Source organism: Vulpes lagopus, chromosome 1 (assembly GCF_018345385.1).
Source record: "Vulpes lagopus strain Blue_001 chromosome 1, ASM1834538v1, whole genome shotgun sequence".
NCBI lineage: Eukaryota > Metazoa > Chordata > Mammalia > Carnivora > Canidae > Vulpes > Vulpes lagopus.
The window spans coordinates 180,888,363-180,915,433 of NC_054824.1; the positions used below are offsets into that span (position 1 = coordinate 180,888,363).

The window sequence follows — 27,071 nt, forward strand, 5'->3', positions numbered from 1 at the left end:
TCTCATGTTATAGTGCAGAAAGACAGTCGAAGAACAAGTAGGCAAATGAACAACATAATTTCAAATAGTTATACATGCTATGAAGAAAATAAAGCGGGGTAATGGAAGAGAGAGTGGCTACAGGGAAGAAACTATTTTAACTGGGAGAGTCAGGGAAACCTTCTCTGAGGAGGTGACATTTGAGCACATTAGACTGAGAAAGAGCCATGTGTGAGAAGATCTGGGGAAAGAATACTCCAAGGATAAGTAGCAGCAAGTAAAAGGCCTGATTTGGGAACAAGTTTTATGTCCTCAAAGAATGGCAAGAAGTTAAAAAAAAAAAAAAGAATGGCAAGAAGTTTTTGCAGCTGTAGCATGTGAATAAGGAAGAGGGTGATAGTAAGTAGAACTGAAGAGTTAACCAAGGGTCAGATCACAGAGACTTTTACAAGCCATGTTTAGGATTTAGGATTTCTCTCTCTCTTTTTAAAATATTTTATTTATTTATTCATGAGAGACACACACAGAGAGGCAGAGACACAGGCAGAGGGAGGACCAGGCTCCCTGCGAGGAGCACGATGTGGGACTCGATTCCAGGGCCCTGGGATCACGACCTTAGCCAAAGGCAGATGCTCAACTGCTGAGGCACTCAGGAGCTCCAAGGATTTAGGATTTCTTTCTAGATGTGATGGTAACCAATGGTGGTCTTGAGCTAAGGAGTGGTTGTTATATTGATCTGCCGAGTGACAGAAGAGACACCAAGAACTAAAATAATCTATATGATAAGAGTTTATTGGGTGTGGTGCCCAATGATTGAGGCAAAGACAGCATTTTAAAGTCAATTTTTACTGAAAAGTGCAAGAAAGTGAGAATAGAGGATTGACCACTACATTAAGTAACCTCAACTACATTGAGGTCATTGTGACCTTGGTGAAGGGATTGGCACAAAAGGCTGAGTGGCATGTATTACAAGGAAAATAAGATGAGAAAGTGGAGACAATGAGAAGATAAAACTATTTGGAGAAGTTGTGGCATGAAAGGGAATAGAGAATTAAGGAAGCAGTGGGGTGAGGGGGAGCTGAGTTGTGCTTTTGGGTGTTTTTATTTTCTCAGATCGAAGCAGTTACAGTATATTTGTATGCAGATGGGAAACAACCAAAAGGGAGGGGAAATGATGTTGTGCAGAGTTGCTTGGCGGGGGAAAGCCCCACACGTCTGATGTCACACGTGCTGTGAATGTGGAAGTTCTGTGGGAAGAAAGGACACCCAGGTAGGAGGTGGAGAACTGGATTTTCTCTACTCAAGTGGACAATCGTAGCTTTTTTTCAACACCTGTACTGATGATCACTTTTAGTCGTGTATCGGGTCCCCTTTATTTTCACCTTTTTAAGACATTGTTTCTACATGTAACCTCTTTTCAGTGGAAAAGAAATGTGTGGTTTAGGTTTTGGTATCAGGCCATGCAGGTTTGGTATTCTGGTCTTATTATTTATTAACCATATGACTGTGAAAAAAATCACTAAACTTTCGTGAGTCTCAATTTCTCCTTTTATAAAAATGGGGATGATCATAGTAATAATAATAAAATCATGCTCCAGAATTCGGTATTAGAAATAATATAAGAAGAACTAGCACAGTGCCTAATACATATCAAACAATCGATACATGATGATCATTAATAGTCATAAAGGTAATGAAGCAACATTATAGATCGCATAAAGTTGCTGATTGGTGTTGTCTTCTCTCTTTAGGTATTGCAAATGCTGTTTTTAATGCACAAAGCAGTGAAATATTATTCAGAAGCAATGGGAATATTACCAGAGAACTCACCAATATCACATTTGGTTTCAGAACAAGGGATGCAAATGTGATCATACTGCACGCGAAGAAGGAGCCTGAATTTCTTAACATTAGCATTCGAGATTCCAGATTATTATTTCAACTGCAAAGTGGCAACAGTTTTTACATGCTGAGTCTGACAAGTTTGCAGTCAGTGAACGATGGCATATGGCACCAAGTGACTCTTTCCATGACAGACCCACTGGCCCAGGCCTCCAGGTGGCAAATGGAAGTGGACAACCAAGCACCTTCTGTGACCAGTGCAGTTGCCACTGGGAGCCTCAACTTCCTGAAGGATAATACAGACATTTATGTGGGTGACCGAGCTATTGACAATACCCAGGGCCTGAAAGGGTGTCTAAGTACAATAGAAATCAGTGGCATTTATCTCTCTTACTTTAATGTTCATGGTTTCACTAATAAACCCCAGGAAGAACAGTTTCTCAAAATCTCTATGAATTCAGTGGTTAGCGGCTGTTTGCAGTTGAATGCCTGCAACTCCAGCCCCTGTTTGCATGGAGGAAATTGTGAAGACATCTACAGCTCTTATCACTGCTCGTGTCCCTTGGGATGGTCAGGGACACACTGTGAACTCAACATCGATGAATGCTTTTCAAACCCCTGTATCCATGGCAACTGCTCCGACAGAGTTGCAGCCTATCGCTGCAGGTGTGAGCCTGGATACACCGGTGTGAACTGTGAAACGGATATAGACAATTGCCAGAATCACCAGTGTGCAAACGGAGCCACCTGCATCAGCGACCCCAGTGGCTATTCTTGCCACTGTTCGGGAAATTTCACAGGAAAATTTTGCAGGTGAGCATGAAGTTCGTCTAAGGCTTGGCCAGTGGAGCTGGGCTCCACATTTTGTCATCGACTAGGAAAGCTCTCTCACCTATGCCTCTGTAGGCTGTGCTGGACGGGAGTGACATGGGTCCCTTCCACCACAGTGTGGTCCTGTAGGCCAGACATGGTGGGATGTTCTACAAGGAAGAATGGGAGTGCTTTGACCGGACTTCAAGCAGAATGCTTTCTCAGATGTCTTTGTTAGAATATGTTGCATGCCCCAGAGTTTCACAGCTTGAAGGCCTCAAGAAACAAATATTTTTTACAATAAATGCAAAAGCTTGGTTTTCTTTTCTTTCCTTTTTCCTTTTTCTTTTTCTTTTTTTGATTTATTTATTTTTAGAGAGAGAGAGTGAGTGGGGAGAGGAGCCAAGGGAGAGGGAGAGAGAGAATCCCAAGCAGACTCCCCAATGAGTGCAAAGCCTGAAGCAGGGCTCGATCTCAAGGCCCTGAGATTGTGATTTGAGCTGAAATCAAGAGTCAAATGCTTAACCAACTGAGGCACCCAGGTGCCCCCAAAAGCTTGGTTTTCATATTGTTCAAAGAAGCACGACTTCTACCCCTAAAACAATGCCCTTGGCCATTTCAGGCATGTAAACCTTATAAAATCTGGAAAAGTCTGTGCTAAATTATAATCTCGTGAAGATGAAATTATGACTCTCATGTAAACTAACATGTTTTGTTGTTTTTATTAGTCATCAATTAATGAAGAAATGAATAAGGTATAAAAACCCGGTCAAAGGATAACCTAATTACTTATATATATGCATATATAATAATTAGATATATTTTTATTATCCACATAAATGTATATAAATAGAGATGAGGAACTGAAGTCACTAATACATGCAAAACTATTTAATCTTTTACAGGGCAATACAATTAATATTTGAAACTGTCTTTTCTACCGTGTGACAATCAATTCTACCCCCACAGACAAATTCGCTTACATTTCAATGAGCAGGATCCATTCGTATTAATGTCATTTTCTACCACTTACAGAGTTGTAAAATAGTGAAGAAAATCTAAGGCATACACACTATAAAATCAAACAGTCCTAGAGTGTCTTTGATATAACACCCAATATTCTGTTGAAAGAATACTCAGTAATATCTTTTGCCCATTTCGACATATTTCCCAATTTTTTCTAACACGACTGGAGCAGTGTTTTAATTCTAGTAATGACCTCCATCTCGTGTTACGTAAGCAGAAATAAGAATCAATATTTTCCTACTAAGTCACATGGCTTCGATGTTTCCACATAAGTAGAATTCATTATTTTATAACTTATACTACTTTTAACTTCACTAAACAATTGAGTCATTATGGGGAGGTGAGAGGATTATTAATAACAAGTAATACATTCCCAGACTTTGGCCAGAACACCTGGAGTGGGTTGGCAGCCTGTAGACATAACACTAACTCAGAGGTGGAGCTCTAATGGGATGAATCTCCCAGCAGACATAACATGTAGTCATACGTATAAGAAAATGTATTTATCTCGATAACATTTATTGTTGTTCAGAACCTGTGAAGCCAAGGCCCAATATGAGGTGCTACGTGTTGACATTTCAGTTGTACGTCGCTTTCCGTGAGTTAAGACAGACTCATTTTGCCAACAAACTGCCTGTTTAAAAGCAAAAGACATCCAGGATCAAAATTAATAGTATTGCCACGGTGACTTTGGGCAAGTAAAGTAAACATACATGCCCCAGGAACTATTTCTCCAGTATTTTTTTTCCTGCCTAATTCATCAAAGTCAAGCGCTCAAAGATTAAAGTTCTCAAAAGTACCCTCCTAATGAGATTCAAAAATTGTTTATTAAACCTAAGACGTATACAAAGCTTACATTTGCATTGCTAATTGACCTCTTTCAAAGCTGGTTGACATTTTTGGTTCTTTTGAAAAGTCCTTAGGATAGTTTCCTTTTAAAGTCGAATTGATTAGCTCTTATGGGAAGAGACACACTTACCGTCCTCTAGGCTAGTTTCTCCACGTTAGCTGCAGCACACACAACTGGACAAAATTAAATTCCTCTTATATTTCCTGGACATTAATTATGCATCAGACACCATGCCCAGTGGGTCAAAGGACCTGAACAACACCCTTAAAATCTCTCGTAATCAGTCCCTTCACACCCCTGGCACTTGCCTTTGCAGTCAAGTTCTGCTTAGCTTCTAACGATTTGTTCTGCCTTTTATAAGGATTCCTTAATGATACGCCCAGCTTTGTTGTTATACCAAAGAGCCACACTCTTGGATTCACACACAGTTGCCACTGAGGGCTGTATACACTCCTCCTGGACAGCACTTGGCCTGCATTCCGCTAAGCTATGAATCATTAGGAAGGGGACAGCAAGTGTTGGCAGGGCAACAGGAGTTCAGCTCTGAAAGCCTACAGAGAAATCACAGGAGTGCTTGGGTACCAGAGTGGGGTCCTTGCTTTCCTGGCCTTTATAGAGCTGCAATTTTCCGTGGCCCGTGTTGATTTATTAGCAAGGCAGCAGCAAACCCAGCTATCGCAAGTTTCTTCCCAACCCTAAATTTATTGCCACCTCATGGCACAGATCTTATCTCACCAATGGAAACTGTGGAAATGGAAGATATGTAGCCGAGCTTGTTACCGCGCCCCCCAGCAGGAGCTGTCTACTGAGCGAAAGGGGTCGTGCATAACCTAGCCTGAGTACTTGATTAGTTTGGCATTGACTGCATAGACGGACTTTTCCAAAAAAGTTTTCTTGAATGAAATGATCAAGATGAACAGCTGTGGCTGTTGCCTTTCTCTCTCCAGACACACCAGATTATCCTCGACAGTCTGTGGGAACGAGAAGACGAACCTCACTTGCTACAACGGAGGCAACTGCTCAGAGTCCCAGGGTGAATTAAAGTGTCTGTGCCGGCCAGGTTTTACTGGGGAGCGGTGAGTCAACATTAGCACTTTCTAGAGAAGAAAAGTCTGGGCTGAACAACAGTGGGATTACTCAAAGTTGATTTCCCCTCCGATTTTTCATCTCTGTTCCCATAGGAAAATCCATGCTGACATACAGGTCCCACCAGAGTCAAACAAGAAAAGAGAAGGGAAAAAAAAAATCACAATTTAGGTCAAAACAAAGAACACTTTATTAGCCAAGACTTCAAATAGGAAAAGATGTCTTTGAAACAACGTAAAATGTGTTATTTTTCTTTCTGATAAGTATTTCTGGATTCATGTTTCTAATACATGATGCAAAAAAGAGTTGCTGGGGAAGCAAAATAAAATATACCTAAAAGATTGCCTCACAGAATTATCTAGAGCCCTGAAAGTAGATATGCCTTATCCATGTGAGTCTCTCTTTCCCAGAGACTCTTCAGCTAATACAGGGATTGTTGATGCGGAGTTGGCCGATGGCTTCAGACAATGGCTGAAAATGCAGGCAAATTCGGATATGTACTTGACTGGCTGAAGGTGAGGGCAAAGATTTAAAAAGAGAAAAAAAGGATATACTCCACAGCTTTTATCAGCTTCTCAAAAGGATCAATAACCCCCCTAATGATTATAAACCAAGGCTCTATCTGAGCTCTTATACATCTCTATATAAACAGATAATAAACAATTAACCATTTGTTGAGCACGGTCATGCATCTTATAAATATCCTCTCTAATTGTTATTAATGCCACTTTGCATTTGCATAAACTGACGCTGAGGGGTCAAGGTACAGGTCAGGTGCCAATCCAGATGTGAGCTGCAGGGAGGCCCAGCAGCCTTCACAGCCTGTGCTCCTCTCCTGGATATGCTGACAGAAATGAATAAGCCTTTGCTTGCAGCAGTTAGAAGAAAGTGGGAACCGTGCTCCTTCCTCTCCTAGGCCTTCCGCCACAAGATAAGGATCTCGGAGCAAACTCCCTGCATTGAACGAATGAGATAAATGAAAATACAGAGCATCCAACAGAGAGAGTTTGACTGAATTAAATTTTCCCAGAAAGGTAGTTAATTAAATAATGGGCGTATTTGTGCTGACAAACCCCTGACAACTGCAGTTTGGATTCATTTGAATTTTCCCTTTTCCAGCTGGCTCCTCTGACCCTATGCAGATCCAGCTCTTTTGCCATTTTCACAATGTAGGCCATCTCGGGGAGACCTGCCTTTTACCCTTTCAAGGTTCAATGACAAACCCAGCTCTTGCCTTCACAGCCTTTCAGTGCTTTGGCTCCAAGAGGCACATGCAGACCCAGACGGAGCGTGTACGTGCCGGGAAGCTCATAGCCCTGGATCATATTTTCCCATGCAACATATTGTTAACCCAGAGACCATGCAGCTGGCCTCAAACTCTATATGCCTCCGAAATAGCGCAAATATTTCCTTGTCCTAAATATTCCCTCGACCAGCTCTTCCAGTGTTTTAAAGTGCGGATTATTTCCTGCCTATGTCACAGCTGAATGCTTACTGTCACATTAATGCTCAATGGCACACCGCATAGACTCATCCAAAGCCTTGGATTATTTTTCTCTGCTATCCACACATTATCCCCATTTCAAACAAACATTTCCTTTCCTCCAACATTTGTTTAAAAGAATAATCTTGCACTTAAATGCAAATTATTTCTTTGAAATGTGCTAAGAAAAGGAACTCCAAGTTTTCTTTCCTCTCCTGGGGACTCTTTTCATCTAGATCAACTTCTCTGCTGCAAATGGATTTCTAAAAGAGTGAACACATGGTCAATAGATTCTGTGCTTTCAAAGTCCTTAATGTTAATGGACTTATTTATTCTGATTTTTGATGTATTAATTTTGATCTCTAATGAAAGCTCTGATAATGTTTATAATGAATGTTTGTGTGTGGTACACTGTTTAATTCAAGAGAGGAAGAGATAAGAAATGGAGAAAGAATAGCCAGAGGGAGACTGGAAAATACTAGATAGACCATCTCCCAAGGCTTAGGGGAATGTGACTTCTGTAACATCCAAAATATTGAAAAGCTGTCTTCCGGCAAATTGCCTCCTCTTCTGTCTGGCTAAACCCCCAACTTTATAGTGTCATCCTGGCAGGTTGCAAATGATGGATGGTGTGAACACTGGCCCACCCAGGACAAAAAGTGCTTGGCAGGCTCTCGCAAGTTGTCAGGTTTTGCTCAGATCTAATCGGAGAGGCCTCCTTCCAGTCCAGAAGCCTGAGCCAAAAAAGGAAAACAAAATGTCTCAGCTATGCTTGGTATCCAGCAGGATAAGGAGCTGTTTTTCTGGGAAGAAATCTTTTTCTCCTTTATACCTGGGTTGACCCTCCCCACCCACCCCCTCATCCCTCTTCACTTTGAGCCTAGTGATTAGTTGATGCCCTATGCACGCAAGTTTTTACCTTTTGGAAGGTGAGAAATGAAAAACTGTTTACATTATGCTTTGACATCATAAGCTGCTCTTTAGGGATTCTTGAAGCTAACAAACATTTTATATGAATTTCCCATAGTAAAAGGGATGCCACAGTTACGGCTCTATCGTGAGGCCTAACAGTGCTTGGTTTTTAGCCTACGGTTGAGTGCTAAATACATACCTACTGAATGATTGAATAAAAGAGCCTGGTGAGTTAATTGGTAAATATACAGGAAAAAAGCTGTTGGCCGAAGACCAAGTGAAAGATGACAGTGTCCCAGGGAAGAAGAAAATTTTGATATACCTTAGAATTGATATCACTTGTTTGGGAAAAATTCAGCTTTTGAAAGTCATTCTTTTTTTTTTTTTTTTTTTTTTAAGAATTTATTTATTTGAAGGAGAGAGTGTGCACAAGCAGGGGGAGGGGCAGAGGCAGAGAGAGAAGCAGACTCCCCGCTGAGCAGGGAGCCCGATGGGGGGCTCGGTCCCAGGACCCTTAGGCAGACGCTTAACCGACTGAGTCACCCAGGTGCCCCTTGGCTTTTGCAAGTCATTCTACTTGAATATTGAAAAATTACCCTTAGTTGTAAAACACATTTATTAGCAACTGACATTTTCTACTTATCCACTTTTGCTTTTTCTTAGAAAAAAAAAAAAAAAGAATTCCAAAGGAAAATAATCCAAAATTTCCAAGAATAAACCAATTTCTCCCCCCTGTTTTTGATGGGCTCCCTTTCCCCCACAGCCTGAGGGCCGGATGCATCCGAATCCTGAGAGCAGGGCCCGGGGGCTCCAGGTGGCAAAATGCGGCCTCCAGGGCCCCTGGGGGTGGGCAGGCCGCTAACTGCCCTTCAGGGCTTTTTCTTGGTCTCCAAACACTTGCCCCTGTTTTCTGCTTCCACCGTGAGTACAGCGTGTTGCCCTGAAAAATGAAATTTGCTGCAGGAATCCGGAGAGGCGAGTCCCCCCGGGAGTGTGCGCAGACTGCGCGGAGCCCCCAGAGCGCCCCGCCCCGCCCGGTGGAGAAGGCTGCCCCTTTCCTGTTCTTTTCTTTTGCTTAATTTTTTTTCCTTAAAGTTTTTATTCATTTGTTCATGAGAAACAGAGGGAGGGAGGGAGGGAGGGGGGCCGAGCCCCAGGCCGAGGGAGAGGCCGGGCGGCCGATCCCGGGCCCCAGGTCACGGCCTGGCGCAGGGACGCGGAGAGGACGGTCCGCCGCGGGCGGGTGCGCAGAGGCCGAGGCCGAGGCCCCGTGTGTGCTTCTCCTGCAGGTGCGACGAGGCGGCGGGCGAGTGTGCGTCGGCTCCGTGTGCGCACGGCGGCCTGTGCCGGGGCCGGGGCCTGGGCCGCGGGTTCCAGTGCGTGTGCCCCGCGGCCTTCGCGGGCGAGCGCTGCGAGGTGCACGTAAGCGGGGGTCGGGGCGTGTGCCCTGGGGCTGGGGCCTCCCCTCCGGCCTCTGCGCCGGGCGGGGGGCGGGGCGGGGGGTGGGGGGTGGGGCAGAGGGTGGAGGGGGGGTGCGGGGGAGGGGGTGGGGGGATGGAAGGGGGGTGCGGGGGAGGGGATGGAGGGGGAAGAGGTGGCAGGGGGGTGGGGGGATGGAGGGGGAAGAGGTGGCAGGGGGGTGGGGCTGGACGGGGTGGGGTGGGGGTGGACAGGGGGGTGGGGGTGCAGGGGGTAGGGTGGGGGGTGGGGGTGAGAGTGGAGAGGGGGGTGTGGGGGAGGGGGGTGGGGTGGGGTGGACAGGGGGTGGGGGTGGAGGGGGGTGGGGTAGGGGGTGGGGGTGGGAGGGTGGGGGAGGGGTGGGGGAAAAAGCGGGGAGTGGGGGTTTGGGGGGAGGGGAGGGGTGTGGATACGGTGGGGGGTGAAAGGGGGAAGGGGGTGGAGAGGGGAGGGGGGCGTGGAGAGGGGGATGGAATGGGCGGGGGCGGGCACGCGGGGGCAGAAACAGCTGGTCACCGAGGGGGCTGAGGCGGTGACCTTCCGGGCCCCCGCGTCTGAAGGAGCCCTGCGGTGGGAGCCTGGGCCTGCCCGGGCTCTGGGTGCGCGGCTGTGATGGGCGCAGCCCCACGCAGCCCCACGCAGCCCCCCCCTAAGGCGCTTGGGTTCCCCGAGCCCACCTAGTATTCGTGGCGTGACACTGAGAATCACGGGTCAAACCGGGTTTTGCATCCGTTGTGTTTCGGTGCCTGCCTGGCTGCGCAGATGCTGCGTTGCCGACCCTCTGGGAAGTTAAATGTGTCTGTATTTGTATATACAGGTTACTTTTATATCACATATATCTCTTCATATATATAGCTATCATATATAAAGAAGTGAAATGTGTATGTATTTATATATATAAATTACTTTTCTATCTATTCTATCTATGTATCTATCTATCTATAAAGGGAATCACATGAAATCCGTAAATTGGAGAAAACAACTTCTCTGACATTCCTACCAAATCTCAAATTCTCTCTCACCGGTGTAATTTCTGATTCCGCCAAACCTCTCCTCCAGTAGAACGACAGAGAAACTCTACTTCCATGTCTTTTTCCTGCAACACTTTCTATTCAAAGAGAGTACCTTGGGTTAATTGCTTATAAATTTATGAATTTGCTGACGTGTCTATCAAATGGACTGATTTGAATTGCGTTTTGATGCATATTTAACAAAAGTTAGGTACTGTTGCATGTCCATACACCAAAAAATATGTATATTATAAAACTTGATTTTCTTGGAGGCATATTTTTCTAAAATTTGCAAGTAAATGTGTCATCTTTGAGTATCTTCCTGAAAAAAATCGTGAAAGCATAGGACCTTTCCTTATCAAAATGTATTTGGCGCAGTTTTTTAAAAAAATATATACCTGAAATGATGGATCTATACGGTAAGTTAACTAATAGGGTATGCAAACAAATTATATGTATTTCTTGCCTTTAATAGCCTAAACATGATAATTTTTTAGAAAACTTTATTTGGTAATATTTTTAATTGCTTCCACTGGCACAGTAGCATTTCTGCTAAATCTCTCTGTACAGATGTGCCCTTCCAAAGAAGACATTGCGCTCATTTAAAGGGAAAGCTGTTTTGATCCTAAGAATTAATTTAGAAAACAACTACAGTGCTAATGACTTGACAAATATAATTTTGTAAATTTTGTCTATGTCTTTAGGAGCTGCTCTGGTTCGAAAACAAAAACCCTCATCGATGTTTGCATTCCCAAATATTTGAAGTAAGCATAAAATAGATGACCAGAGACCACACATATATGGCTTCACACTGACTCTCTTTTCGGTATTTCTGTACTTACATACTTACAGGCCGCTGCAGTGTAATCTGTTCCCTTCCAAATATATCTGAGTCATTCTCAAACGCTTTATCTGTGAAATTCTGATGTCTCTGTTGTCGTTGGAACTTGTCAGGTGCTTTTCTACTTTCCCATCTTGCATGAGATACCTGACTTGAAAATACTTTCCCCTTTCTCTTTACTTTTCTGTATTTTTAAATTGCATTGTGTGTGATTATGGCCTTTACATAGTTACACAGAAGAATAAAACTTTGTTTCTGTATCTCTACTTCTCATCCTCGGACAACTGTTTTCATTTGTCTTGACTGTGTCTTGCGTGGTAAGATGTCCACAAGCCAGGCACACGTGTGTACACACACACACACACACACACACACTCACCTCACATAATGGGCACATAAGCATCAGAGCTAACCTTCCTGAATTGAGGTCTGCTTCCCCAGATGTGTCCCTGCAAGAAAATATCTGGGGCCCTCAAAATCAAGGTCCCATGTACTTTCCCTCTCTGGCAAGTATTCCTCTAGGTCATTCTAGAAGTGATCATATCCCTAATTATTCTCACAATGGGTTTACATTGTCCCTGCCCATAGTAGGCATAGTTCAATCTGGCTCCAGAGAGGGGCCATCTCACCCGAATGACCAAAATTCACACAAACTCCTATAGAACAAGCTTCTGCAAAAAAAACCTGTATTTAGTTTAATAACAGATCATTTACTTTTGCTTATTTTTAAGATCTAATACCTGAAGTCATAACTGGTTTTGGCCATGCCTCTTCCTTCTTTGTGTGTGGGTACATGAAGAATGGTTTTTATTACTTTCCTTTTTAGGAAATGGGGAAGTAGAGAAAATAGGAAGGTTTGCAGAAATTAGTGTTCTGGCAGCATGAGGAAACAGTTAAATTCAAGTAACACTATTGAGGACCTACTCTGTGCCAGGGACTGTGATAAACTGTTTATATATATATTTTTTTTTCCAATATGAGTAACCAAAGTCTCCCAAAATCTTCACTAAATTGTATTTACAGATCCTTTTGCCATTTCTGAACTTATGCAGCTTAATCTTGCAAGATTAAAATGGAGTTCTTTCTGGAAATGGTGATACATAAAATTTGAATTTAATGATGTATGTAGGTAGGCAACCAGTGATGAAATCTCGGTTGTCCAACTACCAAAATTACTACTATTTTGGACTCTTTCCCTTCTCTCCTTGTTGAATGTATGCAACAGTAACTTAATGACTACCTATTACGTGTCATGCTCTGGATTACGTACTAGGATTTCGACTATAGGTGAGACACGAGCTGGCTCACAAGTTGAAGGTTTGGCAGTGGATGTCGGTCAACAGTGGAGGACGGTTCTTGGTCAGTGCCAGGATGGAACTAAGCAGCAGCTGTAAAGGAGCACTCAGGAGGAGCAGTGTGCCCAGGCTTAGAGGTGGATGTGGAAGGACTTAAGGCCTATGCTGGGATTCAAAGGTAACCAGGTGTCAGGTTGTGGCAGGAGGGATGGAGCAACAGAGATTATTTCTGGAAGAAGGGGTAACGGAGCTCAGGCAGGATGGCTGGAGCCTGAGGTGGGAAAACAGGAAGACCGAGGCTTCAGAAGTAGCGGAAATGAGTCCTTGTAAGTCAAATTAATGACCTGGCTTTTCCTTCTAAGAGTAATGGGGAGTCTTTAAAGAGGTTCAGTCAAAAGAGTAACAGGATCGCACTTGCACTTTAGAAACATCACCTGGGCTTCTATAGAGAGGATGGATGAAAAGAAATGCAAAACTGGACCCCAAAAGACATAGTTAGGGGGCCGTCGCAGTAATCCAGATAAAAGGAAAGGACATTTGGCACGACCGGATATAGTCAAAAGGGATTGGAGGAGGTGGAGCTGAACAAATTGCGGAGCTGTAAGACCTACCTCGTGATTGTTTGGAGAAGGCTGGGGAATATTATTTAAAAATATTTGGTGATTTAATAAATGAATAAATATAAGGTTCAGTGAGATATCCAAGTACAGTTACTAATCAATGTGAATATTCCAGTCTGGAGTTCAAGAGAGCTGAGCTGGGTGTCTAATTTTGGGTGTCATATCATAGATTTATTGATCTTTTGTATTCCATTCTCTACATCTATAATCCTTTTGTATTTTTCCTAGTATCTTTTCTAGTTTTATTAAGGTATAAGTGACATAGAACAGGTGTAAGTTTGGGGGATCCCTGGGTGGCTCAGTGGTTTAGCACCTGCGTTCGGCCCAGAGAGTGATCCTGGAGATCCAGGATCAAGTCCCGCACAGGGCTCGCTGCATGGAGCCTGCTTATCCCTCTGCCCCTCTCTCTCTCTCTCTCTCTCTCTCTCTCTCTCTGTGTGTGTCTCATGAACAAATAAAATCTTTTTTTTTTAAAAAAAGAACAGGTGTAATTTAAGGTGTGCAATTGGTTAATTTGCTACCCTGAGATATTGCAAAATAACTGCCGCCATAGCCTTAGCTAACACCTCCACCTCATTACATAATTACCATTTCTTTTTGGGGGTGAGAACATCTACCATCTATATTCTTAGCAACTCTTTTTGAGATTTTATTTATTTATTTGAGAGAGAGAGAGAGAGAGCAAGAGCAGGGGTAACGGCAGAAGGAGAGGGAGAAACAGACTCCCCACTGAGCAGGGAGCCTGACACGGGGCTCGATCCCAGGACGCTGAGATCATGACCTGAACTGAAGGCAGACACTGAATCGACTGAGCCACCCAGGTGCCCATCTTAGCATCTTTTAAGTGTGCAGTACAGTCATGTGGTGAGCTATTAGTCATCATGTTGAATATTAGACTCCTAGAACTTACTCATCGTATCAGTAAAAGCTTGACCCTTTGTCCAGCATCTCTCCAACCCGTCACCCTCCGCTCCTGGCGAACACCATGCTACTCTGTGTTTCTACGTCTTGTGCAATCTTTTTAGAGTTGGTATGCGAGTGCGATCATGCAGTACTTTTTATCTTCTGTCTGAATTATTTCACTTAGCATAACACCCTCAAGATCCAAATGACAGGATTTCTTTCCTTCTCATGTGGAATAATATTCTCTTGTGTATATGTACCAGACCTTCTTTACTGTATCGGATCGGTTGTTTTCATACTTTGGCTGTAGCGAGCAATGCTGCAATGGACATGCGCGTACAGGTAGTTCTTTGAGGCAATGGTTTCCTTTCCGTTGGCTATGTAGCCAGAAATGGGAGAGCTGGATCATACAGTAGCTCTGTTTTTAATGTTTTCAGGCATCTCCATACTACTTCTCATAGTGGCTGCACCAGCTTACATTCCCACCAGCAGTGCATCAGGGTTACCATTTCTCTACAACCTCACCAACACTTGTTATGTCTTCTCTTTTTGACGATGGCCATTCTGATGATGTGAGGTGATACCTCATTGTGGTTCTGAACTATATTTCCGTGATGATTGGTGATGTTGAACACCTTTTCATGTGGCTGTGGGCATTGATAAATCTTCTTTGGAAAAATGTCCATTCAGTTTCTCTGCCCATTTTTTAAATCAGATTGAGGTTTTTTGGCTATTGAGTTGTAGGAGTTCCTTACACATTTTGGATATTAACCCCTTATCAGATCTATGATTTGCAAATATTTTCTTGCATTCCATACGTTGCCTTTTCATTTCATTGATGGCTTCCTTTGCTGTACAGAAGCCTTCTAGTTTGATGTAATCCCACGTTTGCTTGTATTGCCTTTGCTTTGGGTAAAATCCAAAAAAATCATTGCCAAGATTGATATCAAGGAACTTAACACCATATGTTTTTGTTGAGGAACTTTATGGTGGCAGGTCTTACATTCAAGTCTTGGATCCACTTTGGGCTGATTTTTTATTGGTGTGAAAAATTCAGTTTTATTCTTTGGTGTATGGCTATTCAGTTTTCCCAACACCATTTATTGAAAAGATAATCCTTGTTTTTGGCTCCGTTGTCATAAATTAATTGGCCATATATTGGTGGATTTATTTCTGGGCTCTCGATTTTGTTCCATTTGTCTATGTGTCTGTTTTTATGCCAAACCCATACTTCTCGAAATCAGAAAGTGTGCTGTCTTCAGCTTTGCTCTCCTTTCCCAAAATTGCTTTGGCTAATCAGGGTCTTTTGTGGTTATATATAAATCTTAGGGTTGTTTGTTCTACTTCTAGGAAAAATGCCATTGGAATTTTTTTAGGGGTTGCATTAAATCTGTGGATTGGCCTAGGTATGGACATTTGAACAATATAAATTCTTCCAATTCATGAGCGCAGAATATCTTTCCATTATCTGTCTCTTCTTCAATTTGTCTCAATCCCTATCTTACAGCGTTTAGCGTAGAGATCTTTTACCTCCTTAGTTACATTTATTCCTGAGTCTTTTATTTTCTTTGATGTTATTGTAAATGGGATTATTTGCCTATTTCTCTTTCAGATATTTTGTTGTTGATGTAGAGAGATACAATTTATTTTTGTATGGTGTAAAACACCTAAAAGGAAACATAAGGAAAAAGCTTTATGACATCGGTCTTGGCAATGACTTCATGGGTATGACACCAAAAGCCCAGAGAACAAAAGCAAGAATAGACAAATAGAACTACCTCAAACTTCAGAACTCCTGCACAGTAAAGAAGCAATCAGTTGACCGATTTTTATCCTTCACTCTGCTAATGTTGTATGTTATATTGACTAACTTATATGTTGCACTGTCCTTGCATCTCAGGGCTAAGTGTCACTTGGTCATGATACATAAGCCTCTCAACATGGTATTGAAATTGCTTTTCTAGTATTTTGTTGAGATTTTTGCATCCATGTTCATCATGGATATTGGCCTGTGGTTCTCTTTTTTTGTGGTATCATCATCTGGCTTTTGTATCAGGATAATGTTGACCTTATGAGATGAGTTTGGATATTTTCTCTCCTCATCAGTATCTTTTTTGAAATGTTTAAGAAGGATTGGAGTTCATTCTTCTTTAAATGTGTGGTGGGATTTACCAGTGTGCCATCTGGTGCTGGGCTTTTCTTGGTTGGGAGGGTAAGTGATCACATTTCTAACACCAAAATAACTGTTGTGAAAAAGAATAGATGACACTATTGAAACTGCAAATAATGACATGTACTGGCACTGCTTTCAACTTGAGAGGCTCTCATATTTGTAAGTCCAGTTTGTCCCCCTCATAATATCCCTGAGAGGCATTAACATCTTTATTTTTTAAAGATCAGTGAATAGAGACTTAAAGGGGTTACCTGAATTTCTCCAGGTCAGGTATGCAGGAAGAATCAGAGCTAGGGTTTATCCACATCACTTTTTCCAAGTCTAATGCTAACAAAAGGTTTGAGGTCTGTCACTTAGGACTCAGGAAAGGGATCTTGGAGTACGTAGCAGGAGTTTTGTCGCCCTCGTATTGTTGTCCAAACTGGTAAAAAAAAAAAGAAAGAAAAAAAGAAAAAGAAAAATATATATACACATATATATATATTAGTCATCATCAGAAACGGTTTGGAAAACCACATAAGAACTCCTTTCCAATGCAACCGTAAATTTTTGGTGCCTATTGACTGGTTGCCACATCTCTTGAAGGAACTGACACAAATAGAGATGATAGCAGGGATAATTAGAATAATCAGAGAGGGGATTCGAGGAGTAAGCAGACACATCTAATTCCTAAAGTGACTCTTCATCCCGGCTAAATGAAGAGTCTGAACATACATGCAAATGAGTGGATGTCCTGATCGAGGGAACCCGTTCAGAAAATCCCAGAGTTCCAGGATGGGAGGCATTCACTGAGATGTAGTAAGTCTAGCAAGTGATAGGAAATTTTCTCTCACACACTAAAAAATTTATAGAACTCATTAAACTAAGAGAGTAAAGCAGAAAGTAAAAATAAACTCAGCAGGGATTTGGAGTCATTTATGAATGACAGAGTCACAGATGGTTTCTGAGAGGGTTAGAGCTGTGCTTGATCAGAACGGCTCATGTCAAGGATGATGCCAACTGGCCCACATCCTCGGGCTTCTGTTAAGAACAGAGCACCGGCCAGTGGCACAGGAGGCTTCCTCTCTGTGGCAGCCTCTTTGTGCTCTCAATTTGGCCTTTAGGAAGGAGGTTCCCAGAATGGCATTCTCTACAAATGGTTATTTTTAAAAACGCTGTCACTTATCACTGAGTTTCCACTAATTAGCATTCAGGAAGGAGTAAATATAGAGCTAACATAAGAAACGGTTCTGAAATGTTATTTTGATGCATTTCAATCACTGAAATCAGCTCTGATTCAGTTCACTAATCTGTTTTCCTTTCATCTTTTCACACATTATTAAGACTTCTGCTTCACCAAGTATAATTAATGCTCTTCATTTCTTAATGTGGGGTCATCAGCACCAGCTTCACAGAAATCATGTAATGATTTCATGTAATGTTGACCTTCACCTTCAGAACACATTTCTTCCTGTGTCCAAAATAGAACAGAAGCAGGCGATAGAGAGTGCGGCCCCTGGATTGTAGGTATAACTGAATTGGTTGGTGTGAAGCCACAGACAACTGTCAGAAATAACCAGGTTGAAGCTTGCCACTGGGTTGACTAGCTAACCAAGTCAAACAGCTTTGGAGGTACCTGTCAGATTAATCTCATCATCTTTTAAATCTCCCTGATGGGATCATTGCATTGCTACAATATTGGGCTTTGCCGAAACTGGTTTTTAAAATATTTATTTATCCATTTGTCCACCATTTATTGAGAGTCTACTATAGGCAAAGCTCCGAGCCAAGCAAGGTGAGCAACTAAAATAGGCACAAAGGATGTGTTCCTGCTGTCAAAGAGCTTAGGCGGGAGAACTGAGTAACTTCCATGGATAGCTCCACCCACATAGTTTTACCATTTTGTAAATAACGAAGGTATCTGAAATGTGCCTATAATGGCGTATGTTGGTTATGACAAGGGTGACCGCATTATTTTTCAACTGGAGTATCTTGAGAGTGAAAGCGAGAACTGATAATAATCATGCTGGACAACAGCCTCAACTAATATTGCTCTGTGCAGACTGAGATATATCCTAGTTATTGCCCAAGGGGGAATGCATTATGTTTCATTGGATCCACTTCCATTCTCTTCAAAATGTGGTTGAAGTCTATCATAGATCATTTCGGAAATGAGGTGTACGTGACTCAAACCAATTAGTTGGCCAACTGACTCAAAGCAAACAATGAAGTCAACTGCATCTTGTTAGTTGCCATTTTCTTGAATTATCCCCCTTGTTTTATACTCGGTGAGAACTTTGGCGTTGGTTCCGTCTATTCAGAACAGAGTTGTGACCGGCCAAACTGAAAACTGCTGGGACGCGATCAGATACCACGCTATTGCCTAGTTTGACATGACATGAATTTAATTTTTCCTGATTTTTAATTTTTCACGAATGGAGAGTGTAGATTCTTATGTAATGTGGCTTTTCTTCTTGAATGACTTACATTCCCTTTAGGAAATGAGGCTTCGGCTCATTGAATCCATTGCTGATCTTTTTTTGTGAGAGCAAATGGAGTGACATGTAGAAAACGAGGTACCCTCGAGGGAATTTAAATAGCAAGATAACTGACTTGGAATTAGTAATTATTTCAATATTATTTCTACTTAAAACTTTCATGACGCGTAGTACCTATTTATGGATTGTGTGCATAGGATTTTCCTAACCTTTGTAAAAAAAAAAAAAAAAAGTCTTTATTTCTAAAAGGGCATAAAGACCGTGGCTATTATAGTTTACTCACAATTATAATTTCTGAATCACAGAATGTGGCATGTAAACTGTAGAAATCTATCGGAAACTAATTGTATACAGAAAGGAAGCAACACATTAATAATACAGCTCATCCAAAACAAATAGGCTACTTGCGGTGAAATGCATTTGGTCATTTGGGAGGCATATTCATGCCTGTCTCATGGTCTGCTTGAGTTTAATTTAGTTCCACACGTGGCTCTGAATTACTTCCACCCATTTCCCCCAGTATTTCTTTAATAATCCCATCGGATAGCAAGCTTATGCTGTAGAGGACAACTGAGGTGTCAGTACATTTGTTATTTAAAGTGGCAAAGTACGTAGTAATGCTTGAGAGATGACGGAAATCTCTCTGGTTGAGAACCTAAAACTCAGGGGGAAAATTACATTTTAAAAGTAAAATGGTCCTTTGAGTCATTGAATAGCCAGCATCAAGTTACGTATATAATGGATACTCAGTGGTCACTAACGTACTGAGGAGTGAGATGTTTTTGAAGTTCAAAGTGGCAGTTTCTAACTCAAGAGAATCGTGCACGTGTGTGTGTGTGTGTGTGCGTGCGCGTGTGTGCACATATTCAACTTGCCCCACGGGCATTGAAATAAATGAAATTAATGAAAGTGAGAGTGTTGAGTCTAGAAAGTTGGCCCATTTTTCCTACCCATTTTGCGAAATGCAGAAGGCAGGTCTCAGACATGAGCAACCACTTCAGCGATGAGACTGTCCGAAGGATCGGTGAGTCACGGTCTCCGCTAGGGGAACAATCCCATCCAGAAGCCAAATGCACAGAAACCCTATTATTTATGCTGAAGTGGAATTTGATATGAACCGGCTTTTTCCTGAGCTGGGCCCAGAGGAAGCTTAGATGCATAAAGACGCGGGCTCACACCTGTAACGTGCCCACGTGGACACCGAGGACGCCCGCAGAGCAGCCCGCAGGGGTAGTTCCCGCGGCTGCCTTTTTGCTTTGGGAAGAGCAGCCCCTTGTATCCATGCACGGAGCCCCCCAGATCCTGGCCACGTGGCTTCAGGGGCGCGTGTGGTCGCATTCGTAAAGTCCACGTTCTCTGGACTCCTCTAAGGCAAGTGGGAGGCGACTTTGGGGAGGACGTGTGAAGGGACGTGGGGCTCGTTTCCCTTGAGGCTGCGGGCGGGCTCGGTGCCTCCCTCTGGGCCTGGCCAAGCCTGTGCGCGCTCGGACCTTGCCCGGGGAAGCCCCCCGGCCCTCTCCCCTCGCCCGCAGGTCCTGGGAGCGCCGTGGTCGCCACAGCAGCCTCAGGGCGGCCTGTCTCCACGCGTGTCCGTGGAGCGCTGCCTCCCGGCCGGGCCTTCCGTCCCGAGGACACCCAGGCCTCCAGCTGCAGCACCAGCATCCGCAGCTCTGAGTCACCGTCGCCTTGTCCTCCGTCCTGTCAGCTGTGGGAGGGTGGGGACGCGGGTCCCTTGCCCCTGGAACGCCGCAGGCCACGAGCCTGACAGAGCAGGTGCCGCAGCGCGTCCTGGGGGAGTAGACGGGTGGGGACAGGGGTCGTGCGCTGCCCACGGGAGGGGGCCAGGATGTTCCCAGAGGTGAGGGCAGGGGGTCGCCCACGAGACGCGCCAGCCGGGCCTTGAGGGATGAGCAGGGACTGTCCTGGCAAAATCTGGACGACACCCCCCCCCCCCCGGCCCCCGGCCCCAGTGTTTTTCTTTTGTCTCCTCTTGATCGTTTGTTCCCAAAGTGTCATGACCCCGTTTGTCACTGAAGAGATCCAGTCACAAGGCCGCACCTGGCCGCCCGAGCCCGAGCGCCTCCCTGCTGCTCTGGCTGCTTCTCGGTGCTTCTGGAGCCTTCTGGCATCTGGGAGGCTTGGGGAGGGCGACGGGGAAAGCGGCCCTCAGCGCCGGAGCCGTCACAGGGCGGGCCGGGCCGGGCCCAGAGCGGGGCAGGAGGCCCGGGGCGGGGGGGAGGCCTGGGCCCGACGAGGCAGCAAAGCCCGCGGCGGCCGGTAAGCAGGCCCGGAGCCCTGAGGGCCGGAGCAGGCCCGGAGCCGCCGGGACGACCGGAGGGTCCAGGACCGAGCCGGGAGCCAGGACCGAGCCGGGAGCCGGCCCCGAGCGTCCCCAGCCAGACCAAAGCTTGCGGCGGCGGCTTGTTTGGTTTGTTTTGTTTTCCACAAAACTGCTCGCCCGAGAAGCCTTCCAGGACGTCTCCAGACGTTCCCCCTTGGCCCGCCTGGCCCAAGCCCAAGGCCGTGGGGTCCGCTCGGGCCCGGCCCGGCCCGGCCTCCCTCCTGGGGATGGGGACACCCCCACGGCGCGGCTGAAAGCCCGAGGGGCTTCCCAGAGTTACCATGTGCGTCCCCGCGGGTGTCGCCACACGTGCCTGTGCCTGACGTTGGGAGGAAGCCGGGAGATGCGCTCCTCGAGCCCCACGCCCCGAATTTCGAGGAAACCTGCATCTGGTTCCAGAGCAAACGCCACGATGTGGTGAGAGCCGCAGCCCCACTTGCCTGGCTCCGAGGCCAAAGCACAGCTGAACTCACGGCGGTTTGGTCACCGCGAGCCGTCAGAGGGGGACGTTTTCCGGGAGCAGGTGGGAATTGAGGGGTCCGTGGAACCGAGAAAGCCCATTTGGAGGACAGGAATTGGGAGAGCCTGTCCCCAAGAGAGGCAAGAGCGAAAAAGAGGTCACAAGTAAAGATGTGATAGTGGGGGCCGCCTGGGGGGCTCAGCCGTTGAGCGTCTGCCTTGGGCCCAGGTCGTGACCCCGGGGTCCTGGGATCGAGTCCCGCATCGGGCTCCCTGCAGGGAGCCTGCTTCTCCCTCTGCCTGTGTCTCTGCCTCTCTCTGTCTGTGTCTCTCATGAATAAATAAATATTTTTATAAAAAGATGTGATAGTGGGAAAAGGTCCAGGCGACGTGAAGTCCAGAGAGTGGAGAGGCCTGCCCGGAACAGGCCAACGGTGATGGGGACGAAGGGGAAGTAAAACTGGACGCATTAAGGTCAGGGCTGGGTTTGTAGATTAAACCACCCAAGCATCTATTAAAATGCAGCCAGAGTAGGAAGAGTCGGACGAGGTAGGCCCGGGGCCCTGTTTTCCTGGAAGCAGTTTCCTGCCAGTGGGGAGCACACGGGAGCAGCCTCGAACTTTCTCACTAGAAGGGGCCTTACACCAAAAACGGTAGCGGTTTTCTTTAATGATGGTCCTAATGGATTAATGAAAGCTCCCCAATGACATTCGTAGACTTATTCTTTCCAGTTGGAACCCAAACCAACAGAAACTATTCCTCGTTCCAGAAAAATTTTTTTTTTCTTCTGTATAATGCTATGCAGGCAGGCAGTTTTCCTTGAGCAGGTTTTGGGGGCGGATGGAGCAGGTTTGTTTGTTTTTCTAATGAGTTTGTGAAAGGCAGATATTCTTTAAGCCAATTTTTTATTTCCGCTAATTAAAAGTTTTCTGTGGGTATAGTTTTATTAGTAAGTCTTGCTTTAAGCACCTAAAAAAAAAGAGAGAGAGAGAGAAAGAGAGAGACTTCATTTGAATCTTTCTAAAGTTCTTGTTCATTAATTGAGGATTTTCAGGCCTGTGATGTCTTTGGTCTGAGGAGGTTCAAGTATAACCAGATTAAGTCTCCCTTCAGGAAAAATTGAGCCAATTCCCTAGATCAAGCCCCACTAAAAAAAGAGTCTTGGAGGCAATACACAGCTGCTGGTTTTTTTTTTGTTTTTTGTTTTTTTTTTTTGTCATCTTAAAGGTTATAAAATCGAGAAATATATTGATTCACTTAAAGCAATGCCTCACTGAGCAAATCGATATAAAATGTACCCTGTGCCCAGCAGTAGGTGGTTTGAATATTTTTTTGTGATTCGTGCAACCCATTTTCAAAGCCAAGGAAACCAGAAGATTCTGAGAGTGAGCCATTAGCTGTCCTCGGGGACTTAACGGCTCAGTGCAGAGGAAACCCCACTGTTGGGGCCTCAGGTGAGCGGGGTTTTCGTGGTGCCCTTTCTGCCAGCAGTTGTGCCTCCTCTGATCGTGACTGCTCCTCATGACCAAAAGCATCCAGCGTGCGATGCCTCATTTAATCCTAATCACTAGCGGTAGTGTAATTTCCAATCCACAGATGTTAAAACTAAGGCCTAAACAAGTTAATGAATCATTAACTACGCAAGCGTCATGCACTTCATCTAAACTCAAATCCGTGCCCCTTTCTCCGATACGCAGTCTTGGGTTTCATGGCCTAATTCGTAAAGTGCACCCCTTGGAGGCCGTTTGCAAGCAGCCCGCCCTACCTGAAAATTTCAGAAATGTTAACATTTCTCAATTGTAAAATGAATGTTTAAAATAGGTGCCATTGCAAGTGATTTCCCAAAACACAAGTGTTTCCGGAAGCCCGCTGTACCCAGGGACCTCTGTGGAGGTTTCGGAAGAACATGAGGAATGTAGATGGGAAAGAGATTGTAAATCTGCTCCATGCCCCTAATGGGACCCAGTATCTATTTATTTTTACCATTAAGTCCTGTGAATGCCATAGATCCTAACAGCTGGCAGTATGTAAATTATCCCAATTTGCTGCTGCTTCAGGTGAAAGGTTGTGTGTATTCGGGCTGATATAACTCCATTGCCACTTAATTGCCATTATAAATGCTCTCGAATTATAGAAACCAATATAAGCACCTTGATTTAAATATTTATTTGCGGAACCTTAAGTAAGAGCATTGAGCTTCACATTCACCTTTGTGGGGTGAGCTGAAGGGGTACAGGTTCTCTGTAACTGCATGTCCTCTGTCTTCTGCCTTGAGACTGAAATGGTGGTTGTAGGTCCCAGAACTCCTGCCATGACTGGGGAACAGGCCACCGCCCCTTGGAGGAGGAAAATGTATACGTTTGTAAAGAGGCCTTCTGGAACATAAAGAGCCCGGGATGCATTATGAAGGTGATGTGTGTGTCCCTAAGGACCAAACATCTCAGCGCTACCTGTTAGAATGAGAGACTGTGAGCGAAGGGTAGGCTGCGTCTTGCGTGTTGACTTACCTCCCACGCTGAGCCAGAGCAGGACAAAGCAAGGACACCACCTTTGCTTCACTTCCTTTCTAAGGATTCGTTCCCTGATTTATTTGTTCCCAGTGAACCCAGACTGTGATCAGAATCACAAGCTCCTACTACATTCTTAGTTAAGAGCGAGGTCCAGGGGCACCCGGGGGGCTCAGTGGTTGAGCATCTGCCTTCGGCTCAGGGCATGACCCTAGGGTCCTGGGATCGAGTCCTGCATAGGGCTCCTTGCATGGAGCCTGACGTGGGACTTGATCCTGGGTCCCCAGGATCACGCCCTGGGCTGAAGGCGGCGCTAAACCGCTGAGCCACCCAGGCTGCCCTGGATGGAATCTTAAAAAAAAAAAAAAAAAAAAAAAAGAGGTCCAGATTGGGTGCATGGGTCTCTAGAGCTTTCCTCTCTACCTGGCAAATATACGATCATCACCTGGCTCTGTCAGGAGCCACTCAGCATGTCTGTTTTTGCATTTGTTTAAATTATGCCATTTAATTCATCGGGTCAGCTCAAAACATTTTGAGCCCCTACTACAACATGTAATGAACTTTGAAGCTGACAGAGGGGGAAAAGATGGTGTGTTCTGTTTGACTACAGCTCTGCAAACAGAAAACAGTTCAGATCTTGAAATCGTACGTTCGTTATGCCATGAACTATAGGAATCCATGGCAGAGAATATTCCAGCTAGAACTTTTGCTACATAAAATAAAAGTACATTCTTAAAATAAACGTAGTTAGACTTTATAACATTCTGTACCTACGCAGTGTTGACTTTCTTGATTTTCTAGTGGTCACGTAAGATGACCTTCTTGCATCAGACTTGTTATACAGGTGGCGATGTGCCATCGCAACCAGACAGCTGAAGGGCATTTCAGGGACTCCTGTTTCACCGTCCTCATCAACTGGGGTTTATTGAATCCAGGCACTATAAATAATACTTATATACTTTATATATAGTGAAATATGTGGGCATGTTTTCACGCAGATAAACTCTGCAACTCTTCTGCAGCTCGCCCATGCTCGTGGAAAGCTTCAGTCCTTAGGCAATGGGTGAAATGGGAAAGGCTTCCTCGGTCTGCTGCTAAATGTTCGCCAGTGTCCTCCAAACAGTGTGGACTCGTTCATTCCAGGCAGCGGTACCAGGGTATTTAGAGAATCAGCTGTGACACCCAAAAGGACTAGCTCCTTTTACTTGGAAATTAGCAAATGGATGTACAACTTTTAATTATGCATAAATTTCAAACTTTCTATCAAAGTCAAATTGTGCTGATGTTAGTCAAATGTAATCTAGGCATTGATTGAAGAACCTGCTGATGGAGTAAAAAAAAAAAAAATACATGGAAACTTGTTAACAAGAAGTACAATTATCTACATCTCAGCAAATAATGCCAGAGTGTCATGTAATATGCTGAGCTCAGGCAGCCCAGAGCCAATGAAGATCTCTTTCTTTTCTTCACCGTTAATATTTACAGTTGGAAGCAATACATGGCTGCAATCTAAGTGCTGCACCTCAGAAGGGAGTTGTTGGCTTGATACCTTGTTTCCTGACACTGTGAAGCCCTGAAACCTCTATCTTCCTAATCATCGCCTGATAACACTGTGTAAGAACTGGAGGGTGGCACATGGCTGGTTTACACCAGCAACAACCCTGGGAGGTTTTCTGCATTGTTTAGTTATTTTACTTCTTGGTAGACATGCTGGGGTGTTAAAAGCAGAGGACTGAAAGTTGTGAATTATGGGTCCTGTTCTTTGTTCTCCTGCTGATTTTTTCAAGGTCCGAGCAGGCACCGTTTATAGATACAACGTACCTCCCAGACGCCTACTGTGTGCCAGGCACCTTCCCAGGGCTCACCAAGCCCTTCCGCCCATCATCTCCTTTACTGAAGCTGATCCTCACATGCAAAGTCCTCAGAGAAGAATTAAACAGCCGTTGACAAACAGGGAAGCGTGGCTGGTTAGATAAGCATCGTATATAGTTAGAGACCCGAAAGCTAAAATAAGCATTATTATGCCACTCTCTGTGTGTAAATATGTCAACTGAAGGTAACACAGTTGAAATTGAGGGCGGAGTTGAGGTCCCGTCCGTATCTTGCCCTACCCAGAGTGCATCTGCGCATCCCTGTACGAGCTCTGACGATTTGGATGCTAGGTCTGCTGCTTAAAAGCTGTGGGACTTTGGACAAATTGCTTAAATCATCTTTTGAATAAGGGCAATCATGTCTGCACCATTAGCTCGTTGCCAAGATTAAGAGGAGAGGCATATAAAATGCCGGGGACAGATTACATCTTCTGATTTTCATTTCTTTTTCTTTTTCCCCGTGTATCACCTTCTAGCTTCAAGGTAGTGTTTCCAGGTGATCCCACTGTAGAAAATGAACGGGGCACGGAGAGGCTGGATTGCCCAGGTGGAATGCACAAGCACCAAAGACCCCGCTGTCCCCTTCGAGGCAGAATTATGTATTTATTCTCCACGCCTGAGGCTAGGCAGAGAGCCCCAGCCAACGAATGTCAGTAAAAGATGCTCTGGAACCACTGGATGCAGGACCGACGTGTCCGGCCCACGGAAGATGCCTTCCGCTTGTCCTCAGGCCTCCCACCCGCGGGGGCGCTTGGCTGGGGGGCCGTGTTGTGGCTCCTTTTCTCTTCCGAAACTTGTAGCTGCTCCTCGCCTGGTTGAAGCCCAGCAGGTGGCTTCCTCTTACCCCCAGCGCCGCCTGCGGAGTGTCAGTGCATCCCGGGCACCCCGCTCGGCGGAAAGGACTGAGGCTGCGTGTCTAACCTGTGCTGTGCAAGCACCCTGGAAAGAACACGAGTACGCAGCATGTTGGGAGGATTGGTATCCGGCCTCGTAAACAGAATCGGGGAGGGTTCTTCAGGCCTGGTGACTAAGCACGGCTTTCCTCCTGAGGCTCTTAACACAGTCCTGTCCCTGAGGACAAGTGATCTAAATGGTGATTGAATAGAAAAGTTACAGACCCAAGGGAAA

General features: G+C 44.8%; 1 protein-coding gene across 3 annotated transcripts in view; it reads left to right on the forward strand.

Annotated features, from left to right (window-relative positions):
- The window catches only part of CRB1 (crumbs cell polarity complex component 1), a 141,872-nt gene that overhangs the window by 101,443 nt on the left and 13,358 nt on the right, over positions 1 to 27,071 (forward strand). For 2 of the 3 annotated variants that reach the window (XM_041764832.1, XM_041764841.1), the window contains 3 exons: positions 1,731 to 2,634; positions 5,455 to 5,583; positions 9,278 to 9,410. In XM_041764832.1, coding sequence (XP_041620766.1) covers positions 1,731 to 2,634; positions 5,455 to 5,583; positions 9,278 to 9,410 — 1,166 coding nt within the window. The remainder of the gene's footprint in view (positions 1 to 1,730; positions 2,635 to 5,454; positions 5,584 to 9,277; positions 9,411 to 27,071) is intronic. The other variant, XM_041764851.1, reaches the window with a different exon arrangement.